The sequence below is a fragment of the Bos javanicus genome, chromosome 29 (assembly GCF_032452875.1).
Source record: "Bos javanicus breed banteng chromosome 29, ARS-OSU_banteng_1.0, whole genome shotgun sequence".
Lineage (NCBI taxonomy): Eukaryota > Metazoa > Chordata > Mammalia > Artiodactyla > Bovidae > Bos > Bos javanicus.
In genome coordinates this window covers 18271791-18287957 of record NC_083896.1, presented here as the reverse complement: position 1 = coordinate 18287957, position 16167 = coordinate 18271791, and the positions used below count along the sequence as shown (strand labels likewise).

Below are 16167 nucleotides of genomic sequence, written 5' to 3'. Positions count from 1 at the left end.
TATGAAATTCTTATTTAAAATGTTTGATTCAAAGCCATGTGGGCCTGAGCTTCTCTTTGTAGGTAAGTTTTTGTTTTTTTTTTCATTATTAATTTAATTACTTGTTATAAGTATATTCGGATTGTCTACTCCTTGAGACAGTTTTCACAGTTCATATCTTTGTAGGATTAGTGGGAATTTGTGCATTTTACATAAGTTATCTAATTTATTGGCATAAAATTGTTCATAGTATTTTTTTATAATCCTTTTCATTTCTGCCAGGTCAGCAGAAATAGCCTCTTTTCATTTATAATTCTAGTACTTTGAACCTTCTTTTTTTCCTTTCAAAAATAAAGGTTTCTCAATTTTGTTGATCTTTACAAAGAACAAGCTTTTGATTCTTTGATTTTTCTCTACTGTTTTTCTACTCTTGATTTCATTAATTTCCACTCTAGTCTTTCTTATTTCCTTCCTTCTGCATGCTTTTATATTTAATATGTTCTTCTTTATCCAGCATCTTGGATAAAAGAATAAGGTACTGGAATGAGATTTTCTTCTTTTTTACTATGGACACTAATTGCTATAAATGTACCTCTAAGCATGCAGTAGCTACAGCCCAGTTTTGGTACACAGGGTCTTCATTCATTCACCTCAAAGTATTTTCTAATTTACCTGCTGATTTCCTCTCTGATTCATTGGTTAAATAGGAGAATGTTGTTTAATTTCCACATATTTGTGGTTTTCCTAATTTTTTTCTGTTACTCATCTAATTTAATTCCATTGTAGTTGGAAAACATACTCTGCATTATTTCTATTAAAAGGGGGAATGTTATTTTAAGGTGAATCATATCTCAAAGATCACTGTATGACAAAAATCAGACAAAATAGCATTAGGCAATAAAAACAGTAACTATAGCTATGAATCATAGACAGCCTTTATTTACTTGAATTTGCAAAAGCTTGTGGCAGATATTCCATTTCCAAATAGTTCAAATTTCTACCCAGTTATGATCCTCTACAAATGGTGAAGAAACGCACAAAAAATCCATATGAAAAACTAGAAAAGAACATGAAAAGTTCATTCCCAAGACAGAACCAGAGATCAAATTGCCAACATTCACTGGATCATCAAAAAAGCAAGAGAGTTCCAGAAAAAACATCTACTTTATTGACTATGCCAAAGCCTTTGACTGTGTCGATAACAACAAACTGTGGAAAATTCTTAAAGAGATGGGAATACCAAACCATCTGACCAGTTTCCTGAGAAATCTGTACGCAGGTCAAGAAGCAACAGTTAGAACTGGACATGGAACAACAGACTGGTTCCAAATAGAAAAAGGAGTACATCAAGACTGTATATTGTCACCCTGCTTATTTAACTTCTATGCAGAGTACATCACGAGAAATGCCAGGCTGGATGAAGCACAAGCTGGAATCAAGGGTGCCAGGAGAAATATCAATAACCTCAGATATGCAGATGACACTGCCCTTATGGCAAGAAGTGAAGAACAACTAAAGAGCCTCTTGATGAAAGTGAAAGAAGAGAGTGAAAAAGTTGGCTTAAAACTCAACATTCAGAAAACTAGGATTATGGCATCTGGTCCCATCACTTCATGGCAAATAGATGGGGAAATAATGGAAACAGTGAGAGTCTTTATTTTGGGGGGCTCCAAAATCACTGCAGGTGGTGATTGCAGCCATGAAATTAAAAGACGCTTACTCCTTGGAAGAAAAGCTATGATCAACCTAGACAGCATATTCAAAAGCAGAGACATTACTTTGCCAACAAAGGTCCATCTAGTCAAGGCTATGGTTTTTCCAGTAGTCAAGCAGGGATGTGAGAGTTGGACTATAAAGAAAGTTGAATGCCGAAGAATTGATGCTTTTGAACTGTGGTATCAGAGAAGACTCTTGAGAGTCCCTTGGACTGCAAGGAGATCCAACCAGTCAATCCTAAAGGAAATCAGTTCTGAATATTCATGTGGAAGGACTGATACTAAAGCTGAAACTCCAATACTTTGGCCACCTGATGAGAAGAACTGACTCATTTGAAAAGACCCTGATGTTGGGAAAGATTGAAGGCGAGAGGAGAAGGGGACGACAGAGGATGGTTGGATGACATCACCGACTCAATGGACATGAATCTGAGTAAACTCCAGGAGTTGGTGATGGACAGGAAGGCCTGGCGTGCTTCAGGCCATGGGGTTGCAAAGAGTCAGACACGACTGAGCGACTGAAGTGAACTGAACTGAAGACAGAACACACAAATGAAGAAAAAATAGGAAAATTTTTAAAATGAAATACCATTTCCTTCTTACCAAATTAACAGGTTTACATCTTGCTTTTAAACATTAATATCCAAATGCTAGAATAATATGTGAAATTATGCACTCTCATATACTGTGGATAGGCTTAAACTAGAATATTGTAGAAAGCGATTTGCCAAAAGTATCAAAAGCCTTAGAAAAAAACAAAAATTCTAAATGCTTTCATCCAGTGATTCTACTGTGACAATGTATGTTTAGGAAATAACCCTAGATACAGGAAATACTTTAGACTAATCACACTCACTGTGTGGTATTATTTACTATTTTTTAAAATGGCTACAATATAAATGTCCATTAATAAGAGAATGGTTAGGACAAACTATGGCTTGATTACTGGACAAAATATCATGCATCCATTAAAAATATTTATAAAACATTTACAATATAAAGAAAATACTTGTTATGTTAGTCAAAAAGCAAAACTGAATACAGAATATGATTATAGCTATATGTGGAAAAAGAAAAGCAAACAATCTGTACACAGAAAAAAAATCAGAACAGATACATCAAAAGGCTAATAATAATGGATGCCTTTACATAGTGAATTATGAGTGTAGTTCTTTCTTTATACTTCTTTCCAAATTTCCATGAGTATAAATTTTTATAATAAAAGATTTCTTTAGAACAAATTTAAGAAACTATTGCTTCAAGCAGAATAATCCACTGAGTAAAACACCTCTCTTATAAGCACAACCTCCTAGATACATATATTCTCTCACATGGAAGACGTACTTACTCTCTCAATCATGTAATCCCTAGTTTTCTCCCACTTAAGCTTTTAATACTGTACTTCTCAAAGTGTTCTGAGGGGTTTTTTTGTTGTTGTCATTGTTTATTAAGATAAATGAAATACTCTTTCCTGGGGTTAAGAAATAGTTTTCTAATTCCATGAATGTAACCCTTCCACAATTCAAACGTATTTGTCTCCTTATATTGTCAAAACAAATTTATCAAAAAGATTAAAAGTAAAGCCAATTCTACAAGGTTTGCACAAAAGAAAGCTAATTAAAAGTTCAAAATTAAAAAGAATTTGGCTTTGGAATCAGAAAAGAGTTTATGCCCTGGTTCTGCAACTTCCTAAGTATGAAAACTTGGACAAACTAAACTCCTTCAACCTCAATTCCCATCTTAGTAAAAGAGATATAACAGCACTTCCCTAAAGGACTATGAGGAACGAATGAAAGTATCATAATTCCAAACTGTTGGGAGGTGTTATGCCTGAGAAGAGGGCCTAGGAGGGAAAGATGGAGTGGCTGTCACTTATCTTATTTCTGTATTAGTTAATTTTGTTTTTAACAATGAGCATACACCATAGGAATAAAATTACTTTTCTTTAAAAAAGGTAAAAAATAGTACCATAATAAGCAGAGAGCATACGTTAGGCATGGAATACATGGTAGTTCTTATAATTATTTTCATTTCTTTTGGGACAGTGAGGAAGTTCATTTTATAACAAGTTACTCAACTCTGTTCCTAATCCAACATCAAGAAACAAAAAATGAAGCAGTTCTTAAAGCCATTTAAGAGTCTTTGGCAATTCTCAGTTATAGCCTTAGGATGGAGGTAAGCAGATCTGACAGCTCATATCATTTCTCCAGATAATGCAAAACTGTTCAATAAAGAAGCAACCCTGTGTCTAACCATTATATTCTTACCTTGCAAGCTACATCAACTAATCGCATCTGGATAGCTTGATTCTCTGGCAGTTTAGTGCCAATTGCAAGCAAAGTGTCCAACAGTTGAGCAAGGACTTGATGAGACTCTAGAAAGGAAGATGGAAAGTTAGGTTTTAGAATTTCAAAAGGAGATTACTATAAAAACTAAATTTACTTGGGTATAAGAATGAAGATTTTTGTCAACTGAGTTCTGCTGTTTGATTCTTGATTTCCTCAACTAAAAGCTAAGTTCCTAAAGGGATAATGTCTAAAAATTTGAGTCCTCCACAGGATGCAACACAGTGCTCCAAAAATGTTCAGTGCTTGACTAATTCAAAGGCTTTTCACTGCCTTCAAAATCAAGTCTAAATTCCTTAGCAAGACATACATACATACCAGTCCCTCCATGATGCCTAGTCCTCCCTACTTTATCTATTAGCCTCATCTCTTTCAGGTTTCCCTATCTCCTTTTTCCCAATTACTTATGATCCATGTCCCCCTATCTTTGCTCAGGCCCACTTCCCTACCTAGAATGCTTTCATCTACATTCTGCTCCATTCTCAACCCTACTCCCCAGAGAGTACCTCTAATCTTGAAATGTCACCTCCTGTATGGTGCTTTTCGCTCTTTCCCTAGAAATATTGACCATTTCTTCATTCATGCTTCCACTGAACCCTTGACATAAACTGTAACTTTATGATACTTATTTGTATATCAGACAAAACCAGGAAACTGAAAGATCCTTAAGAGCAAGGATTATGTTTTATTCACCTTTGTATTCTCAGAATCTAGCATGCCTCATTACATGCTCAATGGATGCTTAATAAATGAGCAAACAGACAATTCCAAGTAAATCACTGTCAATCACCTTAACCAGATTCTCTTCTTTGTTTCAAAATATGGTTCTATGGTTCTATGCTAGTGGTATACAACAGGCATGCAGAAAATCATTTTTATGTTAATAACCTTCTATAGACATACTTTGTTTTATTGTGCTTCATTTTACTGCACTTTGTAGATACAGGCTTCCCTAGTGGCTCAGACGGTAGAGCGTCTGTCTGCAATGCAGGAGACCAGGGTTCGATCACTGGGTTGGGAAGATCCCCTGGAGAATGAAATGGCAGCCCACTGCAGTATTCTTGCCTGGAAAATCCCATGGACCTGGAGCCTGGTAGGCTACCATCCATGGAGTCGCAAAGAGTCAGACATGACTGAGCAACTTCACTTGTAGATACTATACTATTTTTCTTATAAATTGAAGGTTTGCCTCAATCCTGCTCATTAAGCAAGTCTTCTACACCATTTTTCAACAGCATTCTCACTTCATGTTTCTGTCACATTTTGGTAATTCTTGCAGTATGTCAAACTTTCATTGTTATATTTGTTATGGTGATTTGTGGTCAATGATTTTTGATGTTACTATTGCAAAAAGATTACAACTTGCTAAAGGCTCAGATTATGGTTAACATTTTTTATCAGTACAGTATTAGGTAGTACATTCTTTTTAGACATAATGCTATTGCACACAATAAACTATAGTATAGTATAGACATTACTTTTATCTGCACTGGGAAATCAAAAACGGGTGACTCGCTTTACTGCAATATTTAATTTACTGTGATCATCTGGAACAGAATCTGCAATATCTCAGAGGTATGCATGACTATATTTTAAGAACAAAATAAAAAATATAGTTACTATGCTGATGACATTAATTTCCTTTTACTATTACTAATATAGTCTCTTTAAATTAATTTTAACTAAAAAAAATAACTGTCCACTTAAGAAAAACATTAAGAAATTCAAAATATAGATGCAAAACAAATTTCAAAAATGATAATGAAATATAAACAACTAAATCCTAAAAAAAAAAAAAAGCTTATAAAATACTGGGAACAATCACCTCTTAAAAACACTTCCAGTAAGACACACTAGATTGAACACCTCTGTTTATCACTAATTCTTTCTTAAAACCTCATTAACATATAAAGAAACTTTAAAAGTATAAACGTACAAGGACTAAGAAAACAGAAGAATAGTAAGCAGATGAGAAAAGTCAACAAATTTTTCAGAGATGGCAAGCTAATGAAAAAGTCTATGGCAAACTGAGAAATTTAATCTAAATGCCTACTGAGGAGGGAGTCATAACAGAGCAAATAAATTTCAGCCATATGCCAAGCAAGAATCAGGAATCATAGATTTAAAAGAAAAGAAAAAAACCAACCATAAAACACCCCAAAATGGAGTGAGGCATGGATTTGTTTAAAGTTTCTATAAGAAGTAGCTGGACCTCTACCTCCTTCCCTATGCTATACAACTGGCTAATCAACCACTGAAGTAGAGTTTTTTTTCTCTAAAAATTAGGACAGAAAAGATCTAATCTGGCAGATGCTATGTGAGGAAAGGAAGGAAATATAATAAAGATAATATATAATAAATATAACTCATCTGACCACATGGACCACAGCCTTGTCTAACTCAATGAAACTATGAGCCACGCCATGTAGGACTACCCAAGATGGACGGGTCATGGTGGAGAGTTCTGACAAAACGTGGCCCACTGGAGAAGGGACTTCAGTATTCTTGCCTCGAGAACCCCATGAACAGGCAAAAAGATAGGAAACTGAAAGATGAACTCCCCAGGTTGGTAGGTACCCAATATGCTACCAGAGATCAGTGGAGAAACAACTCCAGAGAATGAAGAGATGGAGCCAAAGCAAAAACAACACCCAGTTGTGCATGTGACTGGTGATGGAAGTAAAGTCCGATGCTATAAACAGCAATACTCCATAGGAACCTGGAACGTTAGGTGCATGAATCAAGGCAAATTGGAAGTGGTCAAACAGGAGATGGCAAGAATGAACATAGGTCTTTTAGGAGTCAGTGAACTAAAATGGCCTGCTGCTGCTGCTAAGTCGCTTCAGTCGTGTCCAACTCTATGCAACCCCAGAGACGGCAGCCCACTAGGCTCCTCCGTCCCTGGGATTCTCCAGGCAAGAATACTGGAGTGGGTTGCCATTTCCTTCTCCAGTGCATGAAAGCGAAAAGTGAAAGTGAAGTCGTTCAGTCGCCCCCGACTCGTAGCGACCCCATGGACTGCAGCCTACCAGGCTCCTCCGTCCATGAGATTTTCCAGGCAAGAGTACTGGAGTGGGGTGCCACTGCCTTCTCCAAAATGGCCTAGAACAGGTGAATTTAACTCAGATGACCATTTTATCTACTACTGTGGACAGAATCACTTAGAAGAAACGGAGTAGCCCATTATAGTCAACAAAAGAGTCTGAAATGCAGTATTTGGATGTAATCTCAAAAATGACAGAATGATCTCTGTTCATTTCCAAGGCAAATCATTCAATATAACAGTAATCCAAGTCTATGCCCCTACCAATAACACTGAAGCTGAAGTTGAAGACTTCTATGAAGACCTAAAAGACTTTCTTAAACTAACACCCAAAAAGATGTCCTTTTCATTATAGGAGACTGGAATGCAAAAGTAGGAAGTCAAGAAATACCCAGAGTAACAGGCAAATTTGGCCTTAGATTACAGAATGAAGCAGGGCAAAGGCTAACAGAGTTTTGCCAAGAAAACACACTGATCACAGCAAATACTCTCTTCCAACAACACAAGAGAAGACTCTACACATGGACATCACCAGATGGTTAATACCAAAGTCAGACTGATTATATTCTTTGCAACCAAAGATGAAGAAGCTCTATACAGTCAGCAAAAACAAGACCAGGAGCTGACTGTGGCTCAGATCATGAGCTCCTTATTGCCAAATTCAGACTTAAATCGAAAAAAGTAAGGAAAGCCACTAGACCATTCAGGTGTGACCTAAATCTAATTCCTTACGATTATACAGTGGAAGTGAGAAATAGATTCAAGGGATTAAATCTGATAGACAGAGTGCCTGAAGAACTATGGACGGAGGTTCATGACATTGTAAAGGAGACAGGGATCACGACCATCCCCAAGAAAAAGAAATGTAAAATGGATGTCTGAGGAGGTCTTACAAATAGCTATCAAAAGAAGAGAAGTGAAAGGTAAAGGAAAAAAGGAAAGATATACCCATTTGAATGCACAGTTCCAAAGAATAGCAAGGAGAGATAAGAAAGCCTTCCTTGGTGATCAATGCAAAGAAATAGAGAAAAACAATAGAATGGGAAAGACTAGAGATCTCTTCAAGAAAATTAGAGATACCAAGGGAACATTTCATGCAAAGACGGGCACAATAAAGGACAGAAATGGTATGGACCTAACAGAAGCAGAAGATATTAAGAAGAAGTGGCAAGAATAAACAGAAGAACTATACAAAAAGATCTTCACAACCCAGATAATCACGATGGTGTGATCACTCATCTAGAGCAGACATCCTGGAATGTAAAGTCAAGTGGGCCTTAGGAAGCATCCCTACGAACAAAGCTAGTGGAGGTGATGGAATTCCAGTTGAACTATTTCAAATCCTAAAAGATGATGCTGTGAAAGTGTTGCGCTCAATATGCCAGCAAATTTGGAAAACCCAACAGTGGCCACAGGACTGGAAAATGTCAGTTTTCATTCCAATCCCTAAGAAACACGATGGCAAAGAATGTTCAAACTATCACACAACTGCACTCATCTCATACACTAGCAAAGTAATACTCAAAATTCTCCAAGCCAGGCTTCAACAGTACGTGAACCATGAACTTCGGGTATTCAAGCTGGATTTAGAAAAGGCAGAGGAACCAGAGACCAAATTGCCAACATCCACTGGATCATGTAAAAAGCAAGAGAGTTCCAGAAAAACATCTACTTCTGCTTTACTGACTATGCCAAAGCCTTTGACCTGTGTGGAAAATTCTAAAGAGATGGGAATACCAGACCACCTGACCTGCCTCCTGAGAAATCTGTATGCAGGTCAAGAAGCAACAGTTAGAACTGGATATGGAAAAACAGACTAGTTCCAAATCGGGAAAGGAGTACCTCAAGGTTGTAATATTGTCACCCTGCTTATTTAACTTCTATGCAGAGTACATCATGAGAAATGCCAGGCTGGATAAAGCACAAGCTGGAATCAAGATGGCTGGGAGAAATATCAATAACGTCATCTCAGATATGCAGATGATACCATGTTATAGCACAAAGTAAAGAACTAAAGAGCCTCTTGATGAAAGTGAGAGAGGAGAGTGAAAAAGCTAGCTTAAAACTTAACATTCAGAGAACTAAGATCATGGCATATGGTCCCATTACTTCATGGGAAATAGATGGGGAAATAATGGAAACAGAGTCTTTATTTTTTGGGGGCTCCAAAATTACTGCAGGTGGTGACTGCAGCCAGGAAATTAAAAGACGCTTGCTCCTTGGAAGAAAAGCTATGACCAACCTAGACAGCATATTCAAAAGCCAAGACATTACTTTGCCAACAAAGGTCTGTCTAGTCAAAGCCATGGTTTTTCCAGTAGTCATGTATGGACATGAGAGTTTATAAAGAAAGTTGAGTGCAGAAGAATTGATGCTTTTGAACTGTGGTATTGGAGAAGACTCTTGAGAGTCCCCTGTACTGCAAGGAGATCCAACCACTCCATCCTAAAGGAAATCAGTCCTGAGTATTCATTGGAAGGACTGATGCTAAAGCTGAAACTCCAACACTTTGGCCACCTGATGTGAAGAACTGACTCATTTGAAAAGACCCTGATGCTGAGAAAGATCGAAAGCAGAAGGAGAAGGGGACAACAGAGGATGAAATGGTTGGATGGCATCGCTGACTTAATGGACATGAGTTTGTGTAAGCTCTGGGAGCTGGTGATGGACAGGGAGGCCTGACGTGCTGCAGTCCATGGGGTCGCAAAGTGTTGGACATGACTGAGGGACTGAACTGAAATGATAATAAAGAGATTAAGAGATAATCAACACACCGAAAGCGAGACTCCCTCCCTATCACTCTTCGGCTGCTTTGTCTAAAAACACATGGGAGTCAGGCATCTGTCCTCCCAGCAGGAGAGTCAAAAGTTGACAGGCCCACAAAAAACAGCAGAAGACACTACTATTTAACAGTCCTCCAAAGACACATAGAATCATGTTAGAGTGGCGCCTACCAGCTGACAAGCCCCATTCATTCACAAAGAACTCTCACTCAGCTTTTTAGTGCTTCATCCTAAACGTCAATGCAAAGCCAAGGATCATTAAGAAAAGTCTCCATAAACACAACATTGTAGGGGACTTCCCTGGTGGTCCTCTACGCTTCCAAAGCAGGCGGCCTGGTTCAACCACTCGTCAGGGAACTAAATCCCACATGCTGCAACTAAAAGATCTCACATGCCTCAACAAAGACTGAAGATTCTGCAGGCAGCAACCAAGATCCGGCCCAGTCAAAGAAGTAATATGAAGAAACAAAACAAGCACAACACTGTAAATCAATTATATTTCAGTAAGAATATAAGAATTTTTTTTAAGTTGAATAGATTGAAAAAGGAAAGGTAAGTCTCCAATATGAAAGAGGTCACAAAGAGAAAAGAAGGTAATAAAAAAGAGGTGAAGAAATCAATACCACCATACTGCTCTAAAATTTACTTCTTAAAAAAGATGATTCTGCATGACAACCATAAAAAGACAGCTAGACCTTTCTGAACTTAACTCTTGCCTCTAATAAATCATAAATCTAATTTAAATCTTAAATCCCAGTCTCTCAGCTGAGTTCCAGGCCTACACTGTAAGTTTCGGGTTAGATGGACATCGCCACAAGAATCGGAGAAGGCAATGGCACCCTACTCCAGTACTCTTGCCTGGAAAATCCCATGGACAGAGGAGCCTGGTAGGCTGCAGTCCATGGAGTCGCTAAGAGTCGGACACGATTGAGTGACTTCACTTTCACTTTTCACTTTCATGCATTGGAGAAGGAAATGGCAACCCACTCCAGTGTTCTTGCCTGGAGAATCCCAGGGATGGGGAAGCCTGGTGGGCTGCCGTCTATGGAGTCGCACAAAGTCGGACACGACTGAAGTGACTTCGCATAGCATAGCATAGCATAGCATAGCCACAAGAATAAATGAATCTTCCACATTTCTTCTCTAAACCACCTAGTTCATCAGAGCAAATTCCACACAACCACTAAATTATCCTTATAAAACTAGACTTGATCACTTCATGCCTTGTTCAAGGAGAACTAGGTACCCACTGCCTACAAAATAACGTTTAAAATCCTCAGCACTCAAGACTACTACCCTTTGGCTTCAGAACATTTTACCAATGTTTTTCTTCCAAAAGCCCCTTACTTCCTTCCTATCGATCTCTCAACTCAGTTCTTCAAGCGTCTCTTATACTTTGCCAGTCTTCTATCTTCTATCATCATGTTCCTTCTTGGTACCACCCTTCCCCAAATTTGGAGGATTTGGACTTTCCAAACCTACCTTTTCACTAAGCCTTTCTAGAGCCCACCAGTCAGCACTGATCCCATTCTCTCCTCTGCTCCCACAGTATGCTGATTATACCTCCTCTAAAACAAGCTTGACGTTATCATTAGTGGTGTAGCATGTACTAGAGAAGCAATGCTTGCCAAAGAGTTATAAAATTCATGCATTTGATGAACTTAAAGACTTCTGGTCCAAGGTGCAGACCACAGTCCTGGATTTGATAATATTCAGACTGATAATCGGGAAACTCTTAATTTTAAGCTGCAAACATAAAGTGACTTCAGCAGTCACTTTAATTCCCCGGAGTTCATCTTCCTCAGCCTTGAAATTAAGGGTTTGAACTAGATGAAACTTATGGTCCCTTCCAATTCTATCTTCTATGAATCTAGGTGGGCCAGGAACAGGAAACCAAGAAGAGTCCTAGACCAGATCTCTTACAGACAATTAAATAAGAAACATTAGAATACTTTAAAAAAGTAAAACAGCTATTTTCATGAATATTGCATAATTTGGCTAGAATGAGTTCTGATTTAAAATTAAGTCTCTCTTATAATGTTTCTATTTCAGAGATAAAGTGTTTTTAGTTAAATTGTAGCCCATAAGAAAGAGCACCACACTAAGTTCTCAATTCTGCTACTACTTTTAGCTAGACCAACTCACTTCAACTCATTTCATCTCTCTGGTTCTTAACAGTCTTGTCATCTGCAAAAAGAAGCAATTAGACAAGATGATCACTATAAGGCCATTTATATCTCAAACAGTCTATGACTGTATGAAATCCCCAATCAATAAGTAAGAAATTCTTCCAAGTATAGCTCATATAAGAACTTTCCAGGGAAAAAAGGGATATTGAGGCAATATAATTGCATTGGTGCTTTTAAAAGAAATATTTTTTTGCCACTAACTACAAGAGCAAAGAAATATTTAATATATTATCAACACCCTAATTTTTATCAAGGTAATGTATAAAATCAAGATTGCCGGGAGAAATATCAATAACCTCAGTTATGCAGATGACACCACCCTTATGGCAGAAAGTGAAGAGGAACTAAAAAGCCTCTTGATGAAAGTGAAAGAGGAGAGTGAAAAAGTTGGCTTATAGCTTTCAGAAAACTAAGATCATGGCATCTGGTCCCATCACTTCAGGCATCTGGTCCCATCACTTCATGGGAAACAGATGGGGAAACAGTGGAAACAGTGTCAGACTTTGTTTTTTGGGGCTCCAAAATCACTACAGATGGTGACTGCAGCCATGAAATTAAAAGACACTTACTCCTTGGAAGGAAAGTTATGACCAACCTACATACCATATTAAAAAGCAGAGACATTACTTTGCCAACAAAGGTCTGTCTAGACAAGGCTATGGTTTTTCCTGTGGTCATGTACGGATGTAAGAGTTGGGCTGTGAAGAAAGCTGAGCACCGAAGAATTGATGCTTTTGAACTGTGATGTTGGAGAAGATTCTTGAGAGTCCCTTGGACTGCAAGGAGATTCAACCAGTCCATTCGAAAGGAGATCAGTCCTGGGTGTGCATTGGAAGGACTGATGCTAAAGCTGAAACTCCAGTACTCTGGCCACCTCATGCGAAGAGTTGACTCATTGGAAAAGACCCTGATGCTGGGAGGGATTGGGGGCAGGAAGCGAAGGGGACGACAGAGGATGAGATGGCTGGATGGCATCACCAACTCGATGGACATGAGTTTGGGTGAACTTCGGGAGTTGGTGATGGACAGGGAGGCCTGGCGTGCTGCAATTCATGGGGTCGCAAAGAATTGGACACGACTGAGTGACTGAACTGAACTGACTGTATAAAAATGGGAAAATCATATATAATGTTAAGTAAATATACTAAAAGATAAAATAATACATTCACTGTAAGTACAACCATATAAAACTTATGTAAGTAAAAGGTAATATGTAAAACAAATAGTTGTATGGTAGCAGTAGGAATATCTTTTAATTTTTCCCTTAATATCATTACATTGGCTTTCAATAAATGTCAAAAAAAGTTTTTAAGGTATTTTGATTGTTTTCTATGAATTATAAGTCTTGGGCCAAAATTCAATACAACTAAAATTTAAATATAAAGTTGTTTCTACAAAAAATATTTTCAATATCAACCAATGGGCCACTTATATTTGTATCATTAGTTGTACAATAAATGAATTTAGATTATCTCTTAAGTTCACTGGCCCTTTATTATTCTTATAACCTCTTAAGTTTATAGAATAAACTGTTGTCCAATATTTAAATAATCATATTTGTTTAAATATGGATACCCTAAAGTGAAATAAAACTATTTTTTGAAATTACGACCAATTCACACAAAACTAAAATATTTTCAGAAAGAGCAGCAAAAAATTTCTTTTCTTTTAATTTCAGAATAAGTATCAAGGTGATGAGGCACTAACTCTATTAGAAAATCTTGTACATAAATAAAACAAGACAAATATAATTTAAAAAACTTCTTATGGTAAAAGAGTTTTCCTTTTCACCTAAACACTGAGATGTTTAGTACACATCAACAAGGAACAAACAGAAAAGGCAACAACATATGAGCCTTGGGAACTAAAGTCTGCTTTAGTTTCTGCTTTTATAGGAACTAAATGGTGGAGGACTCCATGACCAGGGGGGTGTGTGAGGGAGTGGGTGTGGGTGTGTGAGTGTGTGTACTTAGTTGTTCAGTCATGTCTGACTCTTTGCAACCCCATGAACTATCCACCAGACTCCTCCATGCATGGGATTATCCAGGCAAGAGTACTGAAGTGGGCAGCCATTCCCTTCTCCAGGGGATCTTCCCGACCCAGAGATCAAATCTGTGCCTCCTGCATCTCCGCTGGTAAAGGCAGGTCCTTTACCACTGAGTCACCCGGGAAGCCCCTGCTGGGTTGGTAGGCACAGTCAATAAAACATCAACTCTGTTACAGACTCATAACCTTGAGCAGGTCAGTTAACTTCTCTGAGCTTCAGTTTCCCCACCTATAAAATAAGGACAATATTATCTATCTTATGTCATATGTAAACTATCTTAGGTATATGGCTCTTCAGCTCAGTTCAGTTCAGTTCAGTCGCTGAGTCGTGTCCAACTCTTTGTGACTCCATGAACCACAGCACGGCAGGCCTCTCTGTCCATCACCAACTACCGGTGTTTACTCAAACTCATGTCCATTGAGTCGGTGATGGACATGACATCTAACCATCTCATCCTCTGTCATCCCCTTCTCCTCCTGCCCTCAGTCTTTCCCAACATCAGGGTCTTTTTAAATGAGTCAACTCTTTGCATCAGGTGACCAAAATATTGGAGTTTCAGCTTCAACACCAGTCCTTCCAATGAACACCCAGGACTGATTTTAGGATGGACTGGTTGGATCTCCTTGCAGTCCAAGGGACTCTCAAGAGTCTTCTCCAACACCACAGTTCAAAAGCATCAATTCTTCAGTGCTCAGCTTTCTCTACAGTCCAATTCTCACATCCATACGTGACTACTGGAAAAACCATAGCCTTGACTAGATGGAACTTGGTTGACAAAGTAATGTCTCTGCTTTTTAATATGCTGTCTAGGTTGGTCATAATTTTCCTTCCAAGGAGTAAGCATCTTTTAATTTCATGGCTGTAGTCACCATCTGCAGTGATTTTGGAGCCCCAAAAATAGTCAGTTACAGTTTCCACTGTTTCCCTATCTATTTGCCATAAAGTGATGGGACCGGATGCCATGATCTTCGTTTTCTGAATGTTGAGCTTTAAGCCAACTTTTTCACTCTCCACCTTCACTTTCATCAAGAGGCTTTTTAGTTCCTCTTCACTTTCTGCCATAAGGGTGGTGTCATCTGCATATCTGAGGTTATTGATATTTCTCCCGGCAATCTTGATTCCAGCTTGTGCTTCTTCCAGCCTAGTATTTCTCATGATGTACTCTGCATATAAGTTAAATAAGCAGGGTGACAATATACAGCCTTGACCTTTTGGAACCAGTCTGTTGTTCCATGTCAGTTCTAACTGTTGCTTCCTGACGTGCATACAGATTTCTCAAGAGGCAGGTCAAGTGCTCTGGTATTCCTATCTCTTTCAGAATTTTCCACAGTTTATTGTGATCCATACAGCCAAAGGCTTTGGCATAGTCAATAAATTAGAAATAGATGTTTTTCTGGAACTCTCTTGTTTTTTCAATGATCCAGCGGATGTTGGCAATTTGATCTCTGGTTCCTCTGCCTTTTCTAAAACCAGTTTGAACATCTGGAAGTTCACAGTTCATGTACTGCTGAAGCCTGGCTTAGAGAATTTTGAGCATTACTTTACTAGCTCAAAGTATGAGAGATGAGTGCAATTGTGCAGCAGTCTTAGTAGAGGTCGATAAATGACAGCTATTAAGAGACAAACCTGTATTTTAAACTCTAAGGTAAATATATGTACATGGTTTTACTGCTGCTGTTGTTATCCTCAAATTTCTTTCCAATAACCACCAACACAACAAAACTTTGCTCTACACTTTATACAAAAGGAACTAAAGATTTCTGCTCTAGTTATACAACTTTTATTTATTTGGTTGCACAGCGAGGCACAGAGGATCTTAGTTTTCCAACCAGGGATGGAACTCCTGCCCCTTCAGTGGAAGTGCAGCGTCCTAATCACTGGACCACCTGGGAATTCCCTCTACAGCTTTTAAACTTCAACTTACTTTCATTCTGCAGGATATTAATGGCATCGTCCATAATGCAGTCTGGTGAAAAGCCTGCAGTCTTTGACAGTAAACCCAACAATGATGCAATTTTCAGTCTCACAGACGGATCATTCTCCTGCAACAAAAGAAGCTATTGTTA

The 16167-nt window shown here is 38.2% G+C and overlaps 1 protein-coding gene across 1 annotated transcript in view; it reads right to left on the bottom strand.

The window, feature by feature from the left end:
* INTS4 (integrator complex subunit 4) overlaps positions 1–16167 on the bottom strand; it is a 108358-nt gene that overhangs the window by 75571 nt on the left and 16620 nt on the right. Inside the window, exons 3-4 of the mRNA XM_061406156.1 lie at positions 16026–16143; positions 3962–4068 (exon numbers count right to left, since the gene is read on the bottom strand). Of these exons, the coding sequence (XP_061262140.1) occupies positions 3962–4068; positions 16026–16143 (225 nt within the window). The remainder of the gene's footprint in view (positions 1–3961; positions 4069–16025; positions 16144–16167) is intronic.